At 60.7% G+C, this 17,122-nt stretch overlaps 1 protein-coding gene across 10 annotated transcripts in view; it reads left to right on the top strand.

The window, feature by feature from the left end:
- ARHGEF2 (Rho/Rac guanine nucleotide exchange factor 2) overlaps nt 1–17,122 on the top strand; it is a 37,413-nt gene that overhangs the window by 16,120 nt on the left and 4,171 nt on the right. For 7 of the 10 annotated variants that reach the window (XM_054050837.1, XM_054050843.1, XM_054050841.1 and 4 more), the window contains 14 exons: nt 5,832–5,982; nt 6,800–6,867; nt 7,018–7,081; nt 8,307–8,436; nt 8,528–8,637; nt 8,732–8,878; nt 10,711–10,961; nt 11,045–11,170; nt 11,406–11,523; nt 11,627–11,884; nt 13,530–13,606; nt 13,695–13,864; nt 14,005–14,072; nt 15,624–15,815. In XM_054050837.1, coding sequence (XP_053906812.1) covers nt 5,832–5,982; nt 6,800–6,867; nt 7,018–7,081; nt 8,307–8,436; nt 8,528–8,637; nt 8,732–8,878; nt 10,711–10,961; nt 11,045–11,170; nt 11,406–11,523; nt 11,627–11,884; nt 13,530–13,606; nt 13,695–13,864; nt 14,005–14,072; nt 15,624–15,815 — 1,930 coding nt within the window. Of the gene's footprint in view, nt 1–594; nt 613–5,558; nt 5,983–6,799; nt 6,868–7,017; nt 7,082–8,306; nt 8,437–8,527; nt 8,638–8,731; nt 8,879–10,710; nt 10,962–11,044; nt 11,171–11,405; nt 11,524–11,626; nt 11,885–13,529; nt 13,607–13,694; nt 13,865–14,004; nt 14,073–15,623; nt 15,816–17,122 lie in introns of those variants that run through there. The other 3 variants (XM_054050840.1, XM_054050838.1, XM_054050846.1) reach the window with 2 other exon arrangements.

Raw genomic sequence — 17,122 nt, 5'->3', positions numbered from 1 at the left:
CCCCATTAAAGGTGGGGGGTCCCACACTTTTACCCCCCCGAACTGGGATGTACTGGTGGGAAATGGGATTTGGGGACCTTTACAACCGTGGGGACCCCCCTGTTACAACAGGACCTATTTTTTTTCGCGGGGGGGGCAACAGGGCATCCCCCCTCCCTCCTTGCACCCCTAAACCATTAAAGGGGGGGTCCTCATGGCTAAACCCCCCCCCTTTTCCTCCAGGAGCTCCAAACTTGGGGAGGGGGGGGAGCAAATTTGGGGGGGTAAAACGTGTTTTTTATGCACGGGGGGGGGACAACACCCTATTTATTTTATCCAGGGGGGGTTACCCCATCTATTTTAGCCGGGGAGGGGGGGGGGTACCCCATTTATTTTAGAAGGGGGGGGGGGGAGGTGTTGAGCGTCTCGGTTCGAATTCGACCTCAACTCGTGGCGCCTTTTGTTGCCGCGACCGCTTTGTTCGAAGGCTGAAAAGGGGGGGGGGGGGGGGGGAAATGGTCCCCATCGAGGAGTGGGGGGGGGGACGAGAGGGGGGGGACACCAAACACACACAGAGGGAAGGAACAACGCTGCCTCCGGGTCGCCATTTCGGGGCTCGGATCCATCACCCAGGTCAGCCCTTGGGTTGATTTTAGGGGGGGGGGGACACCCCAACATCAGCTCGAAGGGGTTTAGGGTGTGGGGGAGCAGTTAGGGCTGTTTGCACCCCCAAAAAATCCTTTCCCCCCCCCCCATGGATGGAGTTTTTGGTGGGGGGGGGGTTGTGCTAAAGGAGGAGAATATCTGGGGGCTCTTTTTTTTGGGGGGGTGGGGGCAGTTGGTGCTGTTTTCACCCCCAAAATCCTTTCCCCCCCATCTGTATTGAGGTTTTTTTTTTGGGGGGGGTCTTCTAAAGGAGGAAAAGACTTCAGGGCCTTTTTTTTTGGGGGGGGGGGGGCAGTTAGGGCTGTTTTCACCCCCAAAATCCTTTCCCCCCCCCATCTGTATGGACTTTTTGTTGAGGGGGGGTTTGTTCTAAAGGAGATAAAGACTTCAGGGCCTTTTTTTTGGGGGGTGGGGGCAGTTAGGGCTGTTTTCACCCCAAAAATCCTTTCCCTCCCATCTGTATTGAGGGGTTTTTTTTGGGGGGGGGGCAGTTAAGGCTGTTTTCACCCCCAAAATCCTTTCCCCCCCCAATCTGGGTGGACTTTTTGTTGGGGGGGGGGGTTGTTCTAAAGGAGGAAAAGAAGGCCTTTTTGGGGGGGGGGCAGTTGGTGCTGTTTTCACCCCAAAATCCTTTCGCCCCCCCCATCTGTATGGAGTTTTTTTTTAGGGGGGGGTTCTTCTAAAGGAGTAAAAGCTCTGGCTGCTATTTTTGGGGGGAGGGATGGGTGATTTGGGGCTCTTTTCGGCCCCCCCCCAAATCCTCCCCCCTATCTCAATGGAGTTTATTTTTTTGGGGGGGGGGATTGTTTTCAAGGTGGGAAAAAAATCTGGTTTTTTTTTTTCCTCCGGGGGGGTGATTTGGGGTGGGTTTCACCCCCAAACTCCTCTCTCTCTCTCTCCGCCGCTCTGGATGGAGTTTTTGGGGTGCGGGGGTGTTGTTCTCCAGGAGGGAAAGAGCCTCTCGACTATCTTTGGGTGAAGTCGTGTTCTTTGCAGGCAAATCCCCCCCCCACCCCGTGGGCGGGTGTTGGGCATAAAAAAAAAGCCCCCAACCCCCCCCAGTTTCACCTTAAAATGGGGCACAGGGTGTGCTGCCCCCTCCCCTCCAGCCATGGGGTGCAGCCCCCCCCAAAATCTGCTGTTGGACCCCGGTTTCCAAGCTCACACCCCCCCCCCAGCATAGGGGGAGTTTTTATCCTGTGTGTCGTCCCCCCCAGGCTGGATTTGGGGGTGTCCCAAACCAAAATGCCCCCCCCCAAATGGCTCTGAGCCCCCAAATCCCCCCAACTTTGAACTCTAGGGGGAAAAGGGGGGGGCTGTGTGTACCCCCCCCCTAAATGGTGTCAGGGTATGGGGGGGGCTGTGTGTACCCCCCCCCTCAAATGGTCTCAGGGTATGGGGGGGGCTGTGTGTACCCCTCAAAATGGTCTCAGGGCATTGGGGGGGGTTGTGTGTACCCCCCTCCCCCCAAAATGGTCTCAGGGCATGGGGGGGGCTGTGTGTACTCCTCAAAATGGTCTCAGGGTATGTGGGGGGCTGTGTGTACCCCCAAAAGGGTCTCAGGGTATGGGGGGGGCTGTGTGTACCCCCCTCCCCCCAAAATGGTCTCAGGGCATGGGGGGGGCTATGTGTACCCCTCAAAATGGTCTCAGGGCGTGGGGGGGGCTGTGTGTACACCCCCCCTAAATGGTGTCAGGGTATGGGGGGGGCTGTGTGTAACCCCCCCCCCAAAATGCTCTCAGTGCATGGGGGGGCTGTGTGTACCCCCCCCCCAAAATGGTCTCAGGGCATGGGGGGGGGCTGTGTGTACCCCTCAAAATGGTCTCAGTGCATGGGGGGGGCTGTGTGTACCCCCCCTCAAATGGTCTCAGGGTATGGGGGGGCTGTGTGTACCCCCCCAAAATGGTCTCAGTGCATGGGGGGGCTATGTGTACCCCTCAAAATGGTCTCAGGGCATTGGGGGGGGCTGTGTGTACCCCTCAAAATGGTCTCAGGGTATGGGGGGGGCTGTGTGTACCCCCCCCAAAATGGTCTCAGTGCATGGGGGGGGCTGTGTGTACCCCCCCCCAAAATGGTCTCAGGGCATGGGGGGGCTGTGTGTACCCCCCCCCAAAATGGTCTCAGTGCATGGGGGGGGCTGTGTGTACCCCCCCCCAAAATGGTCTCAGGGCATGGGGGGGGGCTGTGTGCACCCCCTAAAATGGTCTCAGGGTATGGGGGAGCTGTGTGTACCCCCCCAAAATGGTCTCAGGGTATGGGGGGGCTGTGTGTACCCCCCCCAAATGGTCTCAGGGTATGGGGGGGGCTGTGTGTACCCCCATCCCAGTGTGGTCTTTGGGGGGTGTTGAGGGGGATGAGTTGGGGGGTGTCCGGACTGGGGGGGATTTTGGGGGGGGCGATCAAGACTGGGGGTGACTGTGGGGGTGTCCCGACAGAGTTGGGGTCCGGATGGGGGGGGAAAATGGGGGGGGGGGTCCCCACCTTTGTCTGCAGGAGGGGTTGGGGGGGGGGAAAGGGGGGAAAGGGCGAAAAGAGGAGAAAAAGGGAGAAAAAGGAAAGAAAAGAGAAAGGAAAAATAATGGAAAGGGGGGGGGAAGTGGGGAAGAAGAAAAGAAAGCGGATAAAAAGGAGGAAAAGAAGAGAAAAGGGAAAGAAAAACAGAAAAGGGAAAGAAAAGCAGAGAAAAAGGAGAGTAAATGAAAAAATTGAAAGAAAAATGGAGAAAAAATGGAAAAAAGTGGATAAGAAGGGAAAAGGAAAAGGAGAAAAAAAAACAGAAAAGGGAAAAAAGTGAAGGAAAAGAAGAAAAAAATCCAGAGGGGAAAAAAGGCGGAGAAAAGTGGGGAAAGAAGAGGAAAAAGGAAAAGAACGGAGTAAAGGGAGAAACAGTGGGGGAGACAAAAGGCAAAAAAAAGGGAGGGGAAGGAAAAACAAAATAAATAAAAGGAAAGGAAAGTGGAGGAAAAGCAGAAAAAAAGCAAAGAGGGAAATAATTGGAGGGAAAAAGAAAAAGGAAAAAATGGGAGGAAAAGGAAAAATTGGAGGAAAGGGAAAAAATTGGAGGAAAGGGAAAAAATTGGAGGAAAGGGAGGAAAAGCAGAGGAAACAAAAGCCAAAGAAAGGGGAGAAAAGCGAAAAGAGCGGACAAAAAGAAAGGAGGAAAAAAGGGAAAGGAAAAAAAGAATGGGAGAAAGGGAGGAATAAAGGAAGGGGAAGAAAGGAAAGCAAAGAAAGGAGAAAAGAAAAAGGAAAAAGGAAAAAAGAAAAAGAAAAAAGGAAAAAAGAAAAAAGGAAAAAAGAAAAAGAAAAAAGGAAAAAGGAAAAAAAGAAAAAAGGAAAAAAAGAAAAAAGGAAAAAAAGAAAAAGAAAAAAAAGAAAAAAGATGGAAAAAATAATGAAAACCCCCCACGAATGGGGAAAAAAAATTGAATTCCCCCCCCCCCCACGCCGTGGGTTTTGGGGGGGGGGTCCTCTGCCCCCCCCCCCCCGCTCTCACCTGCCGCCTCCTGGGGGGGTCCCACCCTCGTCCTGCAGCAGAGGGACCCCCCCATGGGAGCACTGGGGGGGGGCTGTCAGTTGAGGGGGGCACCCAAGGGGGGTTTCAGTGGGTGCCAGGCACCGCCGGGCGGCGAGGGGGGGGGCACAAAGGCGGCTCTGTGAGCCTGGGGGGGGCGAGGGGGGGCAGGCAGGGCATGAGTGGAGAGCAGGAGAAAGCTCCCCTTTTTTTGGGGGGGGGGGTGGCAAAAGTGGGATGAGGTCCAGGAAGCAGTGGGAACCCCAAGACCACCCCCTGGGGTTTTGGGGAGGGGGGGCACACACACGACTGGGCTCTGAACCCCCATTTTTGGGGGGAAAAAGAGGGAAAATAGATAGTTTGGATAAAGAAAAGGGGGGGGGCACCTGGATTCTGAACCCCCATTTTGGGGGGAAAAAGAGGGAAAATAGATAGTTTGGATAAAGAAAAGGGGGGGACCTGGATTCTGAACCCCGATTTTGGGGGAGAAAGGGGGGGGGAACAGCCACTTTGGGTAAAGAAAAGGAAGGTGAAGGGGTGGTGGCAGCACTGGGGACCCCAAAACCATCCCTGGGGGGAGCAGTTGGGCTCTGAACCCCTATTTAGGGGGAAAATTCCCACTTTGGATAAAGAAAAGGAGGGGAAGGGAGGGCACTTGGATTCTGAACCCCTATTTTTGGGGTAAAAGGGGGGGAAAATAGCCACTTTGGGTGAAGAAAAGGAAGTTGAAGGGGTGGTGGCGGCACTGGGGACCCCAAAACCATCCCTGGGGGGGGCAGTTGTGCTCTGAAGCCCCGTTTTTGGGGGGGAAAAGAGGGAAAATTCCAACTTTGGATAAAGAAAAGGAGGTGAAGGAGGGCACCTGGATTCTGAACCCCCATTTTTGGGGGTAAAAGGGGGGGAAAACAGCCACTTTGGGTGAAGAAAAGGAAGTTGAAGGGGTGGTGGCGGCACTGGGGACCCCAAAACCATCCCTGGGGGGGGGCAGTTGGGCTCTGAACCCCTATTTAGGGGGAAAATTCCCACTTTGGATAAAGAAAAGGAGGTGAAGGGGGGGCACCTGGATTCTGAACCCCTATTTTTGGGGTAAAAGGGGGGGAAAACAGCCACTTTGGGTAAAGAAAGGGAAGGTGCAGGGGCGATGGCAGCACTGGGGACCCCAAAACCATCCCTGGGGGGGGCAGTTGTGCTCTGAACCCCCATTTTTTGTTGGAGAACAGAGGGAAAATTCCCACTTTGGCTGCAGTGGGGGCGCAGGGCTGGCGGCTGCGCTGCTCCGGCGGTTCCTGCAGCCCCCATGGGTGCCGGGGAGCATCGTCACCGTCCCCCGCGCCGCGTCCCCCGCATCTCATCCCCATTGGGGCTGGCGGCTGCGGTGCCGGGGTGGGGGGGGGGGGGATTGCTCCCGCAGCCCCCCCCCGGTTGTCATGGTTATGGGATGATGGGAAGCCGAGGCGAGCGGAACGAGCGCTTCTCCCCAACCGCTCGGCTCCCCGCGCCGGGGTGGCAGGACCCCCCGGGCATCGCGGCCGAGCAGGGGGTCCCTCGGCCCCCCAGGCTCCCCGCAACCATGAACCGCGTCCCGAAGCCGGTGGGCGCCGCGGCGGGTGGCGGTACGGGGCGTCCGCTGTGCCGCAGCCCCGTCAGGCGCCCGTCGCATCTCTCCGGGCAGAGCAAGGAGAAGGAGAAGATGAAGGAGGGGAAGGAGAAGGATGCCCGCTACACCAACGGGCACCTCTTCACCACCATCACCGTCTCCGGTATGACCATGTGCTTCGCCTGCAACAAGAGCATCACGGCCAAGGAAGCGCTCATCTGCCCCAGTGAGTAAGCGCGGCGATGCCCAATCATGCCCGGTTTGGCTCCGTGGATTCGTGCCGTGGGGGAGAGGGGTTTCTTCGAGGCGTCCTGGCACACGCCGGCGTGCTGCCCTGGCGCATCCCGGTGAGAAAGCCGGCATCGCCTGCTCCTTCCTGCTCCCCTGGGGTTGGCGATGCCAAGTGAAGCCCGTGGCATCGCGCTGGCACGACCCTGCGAGCGTTACCCTGGCCATTCCAGCTCCGCCGGCATGGGTGATGCCAAACGGAGCCGAGTGCCCGTGGCATCGCGCTGGCACAACCCCGGTGTGCCACCCTGGCACATCCCGGCGAGGCGGTCAGCATTGCCAGCTCCTTCCAGCTCCGCAACCGTGGATGGAGCCGGGGTGTCCATGGCATCGCGCTGGCACAACCCCAGTGTGCCACCCTGGCACATCCTGGCACCTTCCAGCTCCCCGGCGTGGGCGATGCTGGATGGAGCCGGGGTGTCCATGGCGTCACGCTGGCACAACCCCGGTGTGCCACCCTGGCACATCCTGGCACCTTCCAGCTCCCCGGCGTGGGCGATGCTGGATGGAGCCGGGGTGCCGGTGGCATCGTGCCGGCACAGGGATCGTGTCCGCTGGCACCGCGGCGGCTCAGCTGCTCCCCGGCAGCTGTAGCTCCGGCAGCGCCCGTGTAGTCCGTGGATTCCCTCCGCATCTGCTCCCATCGCTCCAGCGCTGGGGAGGAGGGGTGGCAGGAGGGTCTCCCCCCGGCTTCTCCGCTGTCTCCGGTGGTGGTGGTGGTTGTGCCATCACCTCTCCTTGTTTCCCCCCTCCAGCCTGCAACGTCACCATCCACAACCGCTGCAAGGACACGCTGCCCAATTGCACCAAGGTGAAGCAGAAGGTGAGCGCCCACCGGGCGGTGACACCGGTGACGTGAGCTGCCCCGGTCTCAGCCGCTCCGGTCTCAGCCGCTCCGGGGGCTTTTTTTGGCTTGGTGGTGGGGAGGAATGGGGACAGGAGGAACGGTGACGCCTCTGCTTCCTCCCCCCAGCAACAGAAAGCGGCGCTGCTGAAGAACAGCTCGGCGCTGCAGTCGGTGTCGCTGCGCAATAAAAGTGAGTGGGGGGCGATGCGTGGGGGGAGAGCGGCGCTGCCCCCCCCCACTTCCCATCCTGCTGCCACTGGGGTTCCGAGGACACCCCCGAATGGAAGGGACACCCCCCTGCCTGTGGGGACACCCCTCTAACAGAAGGGATAACCCCTGGTTTTGGGGTCCGCTCTGGCTGTGGGGATTCCCTCCAGGTTTTGGGGATCCCCATGGCTGTAGGGACACCCCCTTTGATGGACATCCCCCCCATTTCCCTGGCTGCAGGGGGCTGCCCCCAGCTATAAGGTACCCCAAGTTGTAGGGGCACCCTTTTGGCTATGGGGACCCCCTCCATCTGCAGAGACACCCCCTGGCTGCAGGGTAACCCCCCCCGGCTGTGGGGACTCCCCCCAACTACAAGAGCCCTCTCCTTGCTGCAGGGCTCCCCCCGGCTCTAGGGACCCCCCCTCTCCATCCGAGAGGTCACTCCCAGGCTGTGGGGATGCCCCGAGGTTGTGGGGATCCCCCCCGACTGCAAGGACCCCCTCCTGGCTGTGGGGTCCCCCCAGCTGCAGAGGGACACCCCAGCTGCCATGGGACCTCCCCCGGCTGCCTGGTCACCCCACCTGGCTGCGGGGACCCACTCCGAGCTATAGGGACCCCCTTTTGGCTATGGGGACCCCCCCATCTGCAGAGACACCCCCCAGCTGCAGGGGAACCCCCCCTGGCTATGGGGACTCCCCCAACTACAAGAGCCCTCTCCTGGCTGCAGGGCTCCCCCTGGCTCTAGGGACCCCCCCTCTCCATCCGAGAGGTCACCCCCCAGGCTGTGGGGATCCCCCGAGGTTGTGGGGATCCCCCCCGACTGCAAGGACCCCCTCCTGGCTGTGGGGTTCCCCCCGACTGCAGAGGGACACCCCAACTGCCATGGGACCTCCCCCGGCTGCCTGGTCACCCCACTCTTGGCTATAGGGACCCCCTTTTGGCTATGGGGACCCCCCCACTAGCTGCAGAGACACCCCCCTGGCTGTGAGGAAGCCCCCTCCCAGCTACAAAGACCCTCTTCTGGCTGTGGGGACACCCCCCCAAGGCTCGAGGACCCCCCTGAGGGCTGGGGAGTGCCTCTCCAGGTGGAGATACTGCGGGGATGCTCTATTGGGGTGTCCCGTGGGGTGGTGGGGACACCACACACGGCCTGGGGGGGGCACAGGAGGGTGATGGCACTGACCCCCCCTGTGTTCCCCCCACTCCAGCTGCCATCCGGGAGCGCCCCAACTCTGCCATCTACCCCTCGGAGAGCTTCCGGCAGACGCTGCTGGGCCCACGCCGCGGCCGACCCTCCCTCTCCCTCTCCAAGAGCGTCTCCACCACCAACATCGCGGGGTAAGCGGATTGATGTGGAGGGGGGAAAGGGAGAAGAAGGGGGTCCCCTGAGCACCCCAGCATCATGTCCCAACCCCCCCCCCTCCCCCAGGACGTTCAACGATGAATCCCCGCTGGGGATACGGCGGATCCTGTCCCAGTCCACGGATTCCCTCAACATGCGCAACCGCACGCTGTCGGTGGAGTCGCTCATCGACGAAGGTGGGGACACGGCGGGTGGGGGACACGGGGCACAGGGAGGGGACACGGGGCATGGGGACACCCCCTTTCCTGCTCCCACCGCTGTCCCGCGCAGGCCCCGACGTCATCCTCAACCAGCTGATGAGCGACTTCGAGACGGACGGGAAGGGCTTCGAGGCGGATTCGTGGAGTCTGGCTGTGGACAACAGCTACCTGAAGCAGCACAAGATGGATGTCATGAAGCGGCAGGATGTCATCTACGGTGGGTGGCCTCGTGGGGACAATCCGGGCCGGAAGGATGGGGACGGGGTGTAGGGGGAGCTGCGGATGGAGGGAGAGGGAAGGGGACACGGGGATGGGTCAGGGATGGAGGAATGGGGACGAAGGGATGGGGACGTAGGGATGGGGACGTAGAGATGGGGATGTAGGGATGGAGATGAAGAGATGGGGACGTAGGGATGGGGATGAAGGGATGGGGACGAAGAGATGGGGATGTAGGGATGGGGATGAAGAGATGGGGACGTAGGGATGGGGACGAAGAGATGGGGATGAAGAGATGGGGACGAAGAGATGGGGACGTAGGGATGGGGATGAAGAGATGGGGACGAAGAGATGGGGACGTAGGGATGGGGACGAAGAGATGGGGACGAAGAGATGGGGACGTAGGGATGGGGACGTAGGGATGGGGATGAAGAGATGGGGACGAAGAGATGGGGACGTAGGGATGGGGACGAAGAGATGGGGACGTAGGGATGAGGACGCAGGGGTGGAGATGAAGAGATGGGGACAAAGAGATGGGGACATAGGGATGGGGACAAAGAGATGGGGACAAAGAGATGGGGACGTAGGGATGGGGACGAAGAGATGGGGACGTAGGGATGAGGACGCAGGGGTGGAGATGAAGAGATGGGGACGAAGAGATGGGGACGTAGGGATGGGGACGTAGGGATGGGGACGAAGAGATGGGGACGAAGAGATGGGGACGTAGGGATGGGGACGTAGGGATGGGGACATAGGGATGGGGACGAAGAGATGGGGACGTAGGGATGGGGACGCAGGGGTGGAGATGAAGAGATGCAGGAATGGGGACACGAGGACAGGGTGGGGACACAAGGATGGGTCAGAGATGAAGGAATGGGGAGGAAGAGATGGGGACACGGGGACGGGATAGGGGATGCAGACAGGTCAGGGATAAGAGGACATAGGGATGGGTGATAGGTGGAGGAACAGGGATGGAGAGGTGGGGACACAGGGACAGGGAAGGGGATGCATGGACAGGATAGGGGACAAGGATGGGACAGAGGTGGAGGAATAGGGATGAAGAGGTGGGGACACAGGGACAGGGCAGCGGATGCATGGACAGAGTTGGAGACACATGGACAGGATAGGGGACACAAGGATGGGACAGGGATGCAGAGATGGGGACACAGGGACGGGGAAGGGGACGCATGGACAGGATAGGGGACACAAGGATGGGACAGAGATGGAGGAATGGGGATGAAGAGATGGACACAGGGATAGGGCAGGGGACACAGATGACAAAGGATGCAGGGACAGGTCAGAGGTGCAGGAAGCAGGGACATGGGGACAGGATGGGACATAGGGATGGGTCAGATGCAGGGAGAGGACACACAAGGATGGGTCAGAGATGAAGGAATGGAGATGAAGCAGTGGGGACGCAGGGACAGGGTTGGGGGCACAGGGATGGGTCAGAGATGCAGGGACAGGGGACATGGAGATGAGGACACAAGGATGAAGAGATGAGGACACGGGGGTAGGGCAGGGGACACATGGACAGGGTAGGGGACACAGGAATGGGTCAGAGATGGAGGAATGGGGATGAAGAGATGGGGACACAGGGCTGGGGGATGTATGGACAGGGTAGGGGACACAGGGATGGGTCAGAGATGCAGGGATGAGGGGACACAGGAATGGGTCAAGGATGGAGGAACAGGGATGCAGAGGTGGGGACAGGGTAGGGGACACAGGGATGGGGACACCCAGAGGCGATAGGGACAGGGCAAGGGGCTGCCGTGTGGCACAGAGGACCCGCAGGGATGGCTGCCCCATCTCACCCATCCCACCCCACCGCAGAGCTGATCCAGACCGAGATCCACCACGTCCGCACGCTGAAGATCATGGCCAACATGTTCCGCAAGGCCATGCTGGATGACCTGCAGGTGGACCCGGCCACGGTGCAGAAGATCTTCCCCTGCGTGGATGAGCTGAGCCAGATCCACGAGCGGTTCCTGGCGCAGCTCCTCGAGCGCCGCCGGGAGTCCCTGGCCCACGACAGCAACAAGAACTTTGTCATCAACCGCCTGGGGGACATCCTCGTCAACCAGGTGGGGACGGCGTGGGGCCAGCTGGTGGGTGCTGGTGGGGTCGTAGGAGCTCGCTGACATCCCTTCTTCTTCCTCCTGCCCAGTTTTCGGGGGTCAGTGCAGAGCAGCTGAAGAAAGCCTACTCGGAGTTCTGCAGCAAGCACACCAAAGCCGTGAAGGAGTACAAGGATCTGCTCGCCCGCGACAAGCGCTTCCAGCAGTTCATCCGGGTGAGCGTCCCTCATCCCTGAACGGCTCCAGAGGGACCCCCAGCTCGGGTGTTGGGATCTCTCTGCAGGCTCTGGGCTTCATGCCCCGCTGGAAGATCCTTCTGCCAACTCCGTGCCTCAGTTTCCCCAGCTGCGCGTGTCTTCCTCACACCTGGTAACGTGGTTATGAGCCCTGAGGGAGCGGGCGATGCTAACGGGGTGCTTTGTGCTTCCTTCCTTCCCTTTCTCCGGGCAGAGGATGACGCGCTCCCCACTTCTCCGACGTCACGGAGTGCCCGAGTGCATCTTGTTGGTGACGCAGAGGATCACCAAGTACCCGGTGCTCATTGAACGCATCCTGAAGAATTCCAAAGGTAACAGGGCCGGGAGCGGGAGGACAACACGGGGTGGGGGGGGGCTGCCCTTGCCAGGGAGGATCAAGCCCTAAGTGTGTCCCCCATCTCCCCTTCACCCCAGACAACGAGGGCGACTCGGCGGACCTGTCGCGGGCGCTGAAGCTGGTGAAGGATCTGATCTCCTCCATCAACGAGGAGGTGCACACGTGCGAGATGAACGCGCGGCTCTGGGACGTTTACCGGCGTGTGGACGGCCGGGCCAAAGTGCAGCTGCCGTGGGAGAGCCGTGCCGGCGTCTTCGGCAAGGATGAGCTCCTGCGGCGCAAGCTGGTGCACAGCGGCTGCATGCTCTGGAAGACAGCGGCCGGGCGCTTCAAAGGTGGGGAACGGGTGCTGGGCGCCTGCGGTGCCAAGGAAAAGGGGTGTTGGGAGATGGAGGTGCCCAGAGATCAGGACACTATGGGATGGGGGTGCTGGAGGCCTGCGGTGCCAAGGAAAAGGGGTGTCGGGAGGTGGAGGTGCCCAGGGATCAGGACACTATGGGATGGGGGTGCTGGAGGCCTGCGGTGCCAAGGAAAAGGGGTGTCGGGAGGTGGAGGTGCCCAGGGACCAGGACACCAGGGGATGGGGATACCAAGAAATGGGGATCCCAGGAGATGGGGGTCTGAGGTGCTATGGGATGGGGGTACCAGGAAATGGGGCTGCCCGTAGACCAGGATGCTTTGGGATGGGGTTAGTAAGAAATCGGGGTACTCAAGGCCTGGGGTACTCAAGGACTGGGGTGCCAGGAGATGGGGATGCCCAGAGACCAGGAAACTACGAGATGGGGTTAGTAAGAGTTCGGAGTACCAGGGAATGGGGGTGCTGAGGGACTGGGGTGCTATGGGATGGGGGTACCAGAAGGTGGAGATGCCCAGGGACCAGGACACCAGGGGATGGGGATACCAAGAAATAGGGATCCCAGGAGATGGGGGTCTGGGGTGCTATGGGATGGGGGTACCAGGAGATGGGGCTGCCCGGGGACCAGGGTGCTGTGGGATAGGGGTGCTGAGGGTCTGGGGTGCTATGGGATGGGTGTACCAGGAGATGGGGCTGCCCGGGGACCAGGGTGCTGTGGGATAGGGGTGCTGAGGGACTGGGGTGCTATGGGATGAGGGTACCAGGAGATGGGGCTGCCCGGGGACCAGGGTGCTGTGGGATGCGGTTAGTAAGAGATGGGGGTACTCAAAGACTGGGGTGCCAAGGAAGGGGGTGCCAGGAGGTGGCGGTGCCCAGAGACCAGGAAACTACGAGATAGGGTTACTAAGAGTTCGGAGTACAAGGGAATGGGGGTGCTGAGGGACTGGGGTGCTATGGGATGGGGGTACCAGGAGATGGGGATGCCCAGGGCCCAGGACGCTGTGGGATGGGGTTAGTAAGAGATGGGGGTACGCAAGGACTGGGGTGCCAAGGAATGGGGTGCCAGGAGATGGGGATGCCCAGAGACCAGGACACCAGGGGATGGGAATACCAAGAAATAGGGATCCCAGGAGACGGGGATCTGGGGTGCTATGGGATGGGGGTACCAGGAAATGGGGCTGCCCAGGGCTCAGGGTGCTGTGGGATGGGGGTCCCCGGGAGATGGGGATGCACAAGGACCAGGCTGCTAGTGGACAGGGATACAAAGGGATGGGGATGCCCAGGGACTGGGGTGCCAAGGAATGGGGGTACCAGGCTCTGGGGGGGTCTTGGGGGACCAGGGTGCTGTGGGATGCAGGGACTAGGAGTGGGAATCCTGGGGAATGAGGATGCTGTGGGATGGGGGGACCAGGAGATGGAGGTGCCCAAGGACCAGGGTGCTGTGGGATGGGGGGGACCAGGAGATGGAGGTGCCCAAGGGGTGCTGTGGGATGGGGGGACCAGAGTGCCTGGAGGCCCTTCCCCTCCATGGATGAATTTGGGAGCAGCTCTGGGTTCCCGAGGCTCCGCGGGGTGGGATTCGCCGCCCCCTCCCACCCACCCCGGTGTCTCCCGCTCCCTCACAGATGTTCTGGTGCTGCTGATGACGGACGTCCTCATCTTCCTGCAAGAGAAGGACCAGAAATACACCTTCCCCATGCTGGTGAGATGCTTTATCCCAACATCCCGGTGCTCCCACTGCGTTTGGATTCACCGGGACGGCGAATCCAACCGCAGCACCTATCCTGCAGGACAAACCAGCCGTCATCTCCCTGCAAAACCTCATCGTGCGCGACATCGCCAACCAGGAGAAGGGGATGTTCCTGATCAGCGCGGCGCCGCCGGAGATGTACGAGGTCCACGCCGCCTCCCGCGACGACCGCAACAACTGGATGAAGGTCATCCAGCAGACGGTCAGCGTGTGAGTGTCACCCCGGGAAAGGGGCTTTGGGGCTCCCCAGCGGCTCCCGGGTTGGGTCCTCGGAGCCGCGGCCGGTGGGAAGGGTGGACGCGGGGTGATGGAGTTTGGGGTGCCGGCACTGACCCCCCCATCCCTCGCAGCTGCCCCAGCCGCCAGGACTTTCCCCTCATCGAAACGGAGATCGAAGCGTCTCTACGGAAACTGAAAGGTGGGGGCGGCCACCGGGTGGTCCCCAGCGCTGTCCTCGCAGCTCTCCTGTCCCCTCATTCCTTGCTCCCATCCATGGTTGTCCCTCCTTTCCTGCTCACTCTCTCTCATCCCTCTCCATCCCTGCTGGTCCCCGCCCAATCCCTGCTCTTCCCCCCATTCTTTCTGGTCCCCCCCATCCCTCGTTCACCCCCCAATCCTTGCTGCTCCTCCCCATCCCTGCTCATCCCCCCATCCCTTCTTGTCCCACCCGTCCCCTCTTGTCCCCCCATCCCTCCTTGTCCCCCCAATCCCTGCTCGTTCCCCCATCCTTCCTTGTCCCCCCAAATCCCTGCTCATCCTCCCCATCCTTGCTCATCCCCTCATCCCTGCTTGCCCCGCCATCCCTCATTGGCTCCCACCATCCCTCATTGGCTCCCCCAATCCCTCCTTGTCCCCCCCAAATCCCTGCCTGTCCCCCCAAATCCCTGCTCATCCCTCCTATCCCTCCTTGTCCCCCCAAATCCCTGCTCATCCCCCCAAATCCCTGCTCATCCCCCCCATCCCTGCTCTTCCCCCCATCCCTCCTGTCCTGCACAACTCTCCTTGTCCCCCCAAATCCCTGCTCATCCCCCCAAATCCCTGCTCATCCCCCATCCCTGCCTGTCCCCCCAAATCCCTGCTCATCCCCCCATCCCTCCTGTCCTGCCCAACTCTCCTTGTCCCCCTCAAATCCCTGCCTGTCCCCCCCAAATCCCTGCCTGTCCCCCCAAATCCTTGCCTGTTCCCCCATCCCTGCTCATCCCCTTAAATCCCTGCTCACCCCCCCTTGTCCTGCCCAATTCTCCTCGTCCCCCCCAAATTCCTGCCTGTCCCCCCGTCCCTGCTTGTCCCCCCAAATCCCTGCTCATCTCCCCATCCCTCCTTGTCCTGCCCAACTCTCCTTGTCCCCCCCAAATCCCTGCCTGTCCCCCCAAATCCCTGCTCATCCCCTCCATCCCTGCTCATCCCCCCATCCCTCCTGTCCTGCCCAACTCTCCTTGTCCCCCCAAATCCCTGCTCATCCCCCCAAATCCCTGCTCATCCCCCCATCCCTGCTCGTCCCCCCAATCCCTGTTCATCCCCCATCCCTCCTTGTCCTGCCCAACTCCCCTTGTCCCCCCCAAATCCCTGCCTGTCCCCCCCAAATCCCTGCTCATCCCCCCAAATCCCTGCTCATCCCCCCATCCCTCCTTGTCCCCCCAATCCCTGCTCATCCCCCCATCCCTCCTGTCCTGCCCAACTCTCTTTGTCCCCCCCAAATCCCTGCCTGTCCCCCCAAATCCCTGCCTGTCCCCCCATCCCTGCTTGTTCCCCCAAATCCCTGCTCATCCCCCATCCCTCCTTGTCCCGCACAAGTCTCCTTGTCCCCCCAAATCCCTGCTCATCCCCCCAAATCCCTGCTCATCCCCTCCATCCCTGCCTGTCCCCCCCAAATCCCTGCTCGTCCCCCCCCAATCCCTGCTCATCCCCCCATTCCCCCTCATCCTCCCCTCCCTCCTCGCCCCCCGTCTCTCCTCTCCTGCCCCCCCAGATCGGATCCTGCAGCACGACCGGAAGATCTCGGCGCTGCTGGAGGAGAAGGTGGGGCTCTTTGCCGACATGTTGGCGCTGGCGAGCGGCTGCGAGGAGCCCTCGCCCACCCTGGCCCCGCGCGCACTCTTCCACTCCGACTCGGCCGACGGCTCCCGGGGGGAGAAACTGATGCACGACGCCATCCGGGAAGGTATGGATGGCACTGGGGAAACTGAGGCACTGGAGGCTCTGGGGTGGGGATGCTCTGACTGGGGAAACTGAGGCACTCGAGGTTGTGGGATGGGGATGCTGTGACTGGGGAAACTGAGGCACTCGATGCTCTGGGGTGGGGATGCTCTGACTGGGGAAACTGAGGCACTCGATGCTCTGGGGTGGGGATGCTCTGACTGGGGAAACTGAGGCACTCGAGGCTGTGGGATGGGAATGCTCTGACTGGGGAAACTGAGGCACTCAAGGCTGTGGGATGGGGATGCTCTGAGTGGGGAAACTGAGGCACTCGAGGCTGTGGGATGGGGATGCTGTGACTCGGGAAACTGAGGCACTCGAGGCTGTGGGATGGGGATGCTGTGACTCGGGAAACTGAGGCACTCGAGGCTGTGGGATGGGGATGCTGTGACTGGGGAAACTGAGGCACTCGATGCTCTGGGGTGGGGATGCTCTGACTGGGGAAACTGAGGCACTCAAGGCTGTGGGATGGGGATGCTCTGAGTGGGGAAACTGAGGCACTCGAGGCTTGAAGATGGGGGTGCTCTGACTGGGGAAACTGAGGTACTCAAGGTTGTGGGATGGAGATGCTCTGAGGCACTTGGTGCTCTGAGATGTTCTCAGTGGGGAAACTGAGGCACTTGATGCTCTGAGATGCTGTGACTGGGGAAACTGAGGCACTCGAGGCTGTGGGATCGGGATGCTCTGACTGGGGAAACTGAGGCACTGGAGGCTCTGGGATGGAGATGCTGAGACTGGGGAAACTGAGGCACCCGAGGCTTGAAGATGGGGATGCTGTGACTGGGGAAACTGAGGCACTCGAGGCTTGAAGATGGGGATGCTCTGACTGGGGAAACTGAGGCACTCGAGGCTGTGGGATGGAGATGCTCTGACTGGGGAAACTGAGGCACCCGATGCTCTGGGATGGGGATGCTGTGACTGGGGAAACTGAGGCCCTCGAGGCTTGAAGATGGGGGTGCTCTGACTGGGGGAAACTGAGGCACTCGAGGCTTGAAGATGGGGGTGCTCTGACTGGGGGAAACTGAGGCACTCGAGGCTGTGGGATGGGGATGCTCTGACTGGGGGAAACTGAGGCACTCGAGGCTTGAAGATGGGGATGCTCTGACTGGGGGAAACTGAGGCACTCGAGGCTTGAAGATGGGGATGCTCTGACTGGGGAAACTGAGGCAGTTGAGGCTGTGGGATGGGGATGCTCTGACTGGAGAGACTGAGGCACTCGAAGTTCTGGGATGGGGATGCTCTGACTGGAGAAACTGAGGCACCCGATGCTCT

Source organism: Cuculus canorus, chromosome 28, assembly GCF_017976375.1.
Source record: "Cuculus canorus isolate bCucCan1 chromosome 28, bCucCan1.pri, whole genome shotgun sequence".
In the NCBI taxonomy this organism is placed as follows: domain Eukaryota; kingdom Metazoa; phylum Chordata; class Aves; order Cuculiformes; family Cuculidae; genus Cuculus; species Cuculus canorus.
Note: the sequence above shows the minus strand (reverse complement) of the source record. Positions and strands in the feature narration are given on the sequence as shown.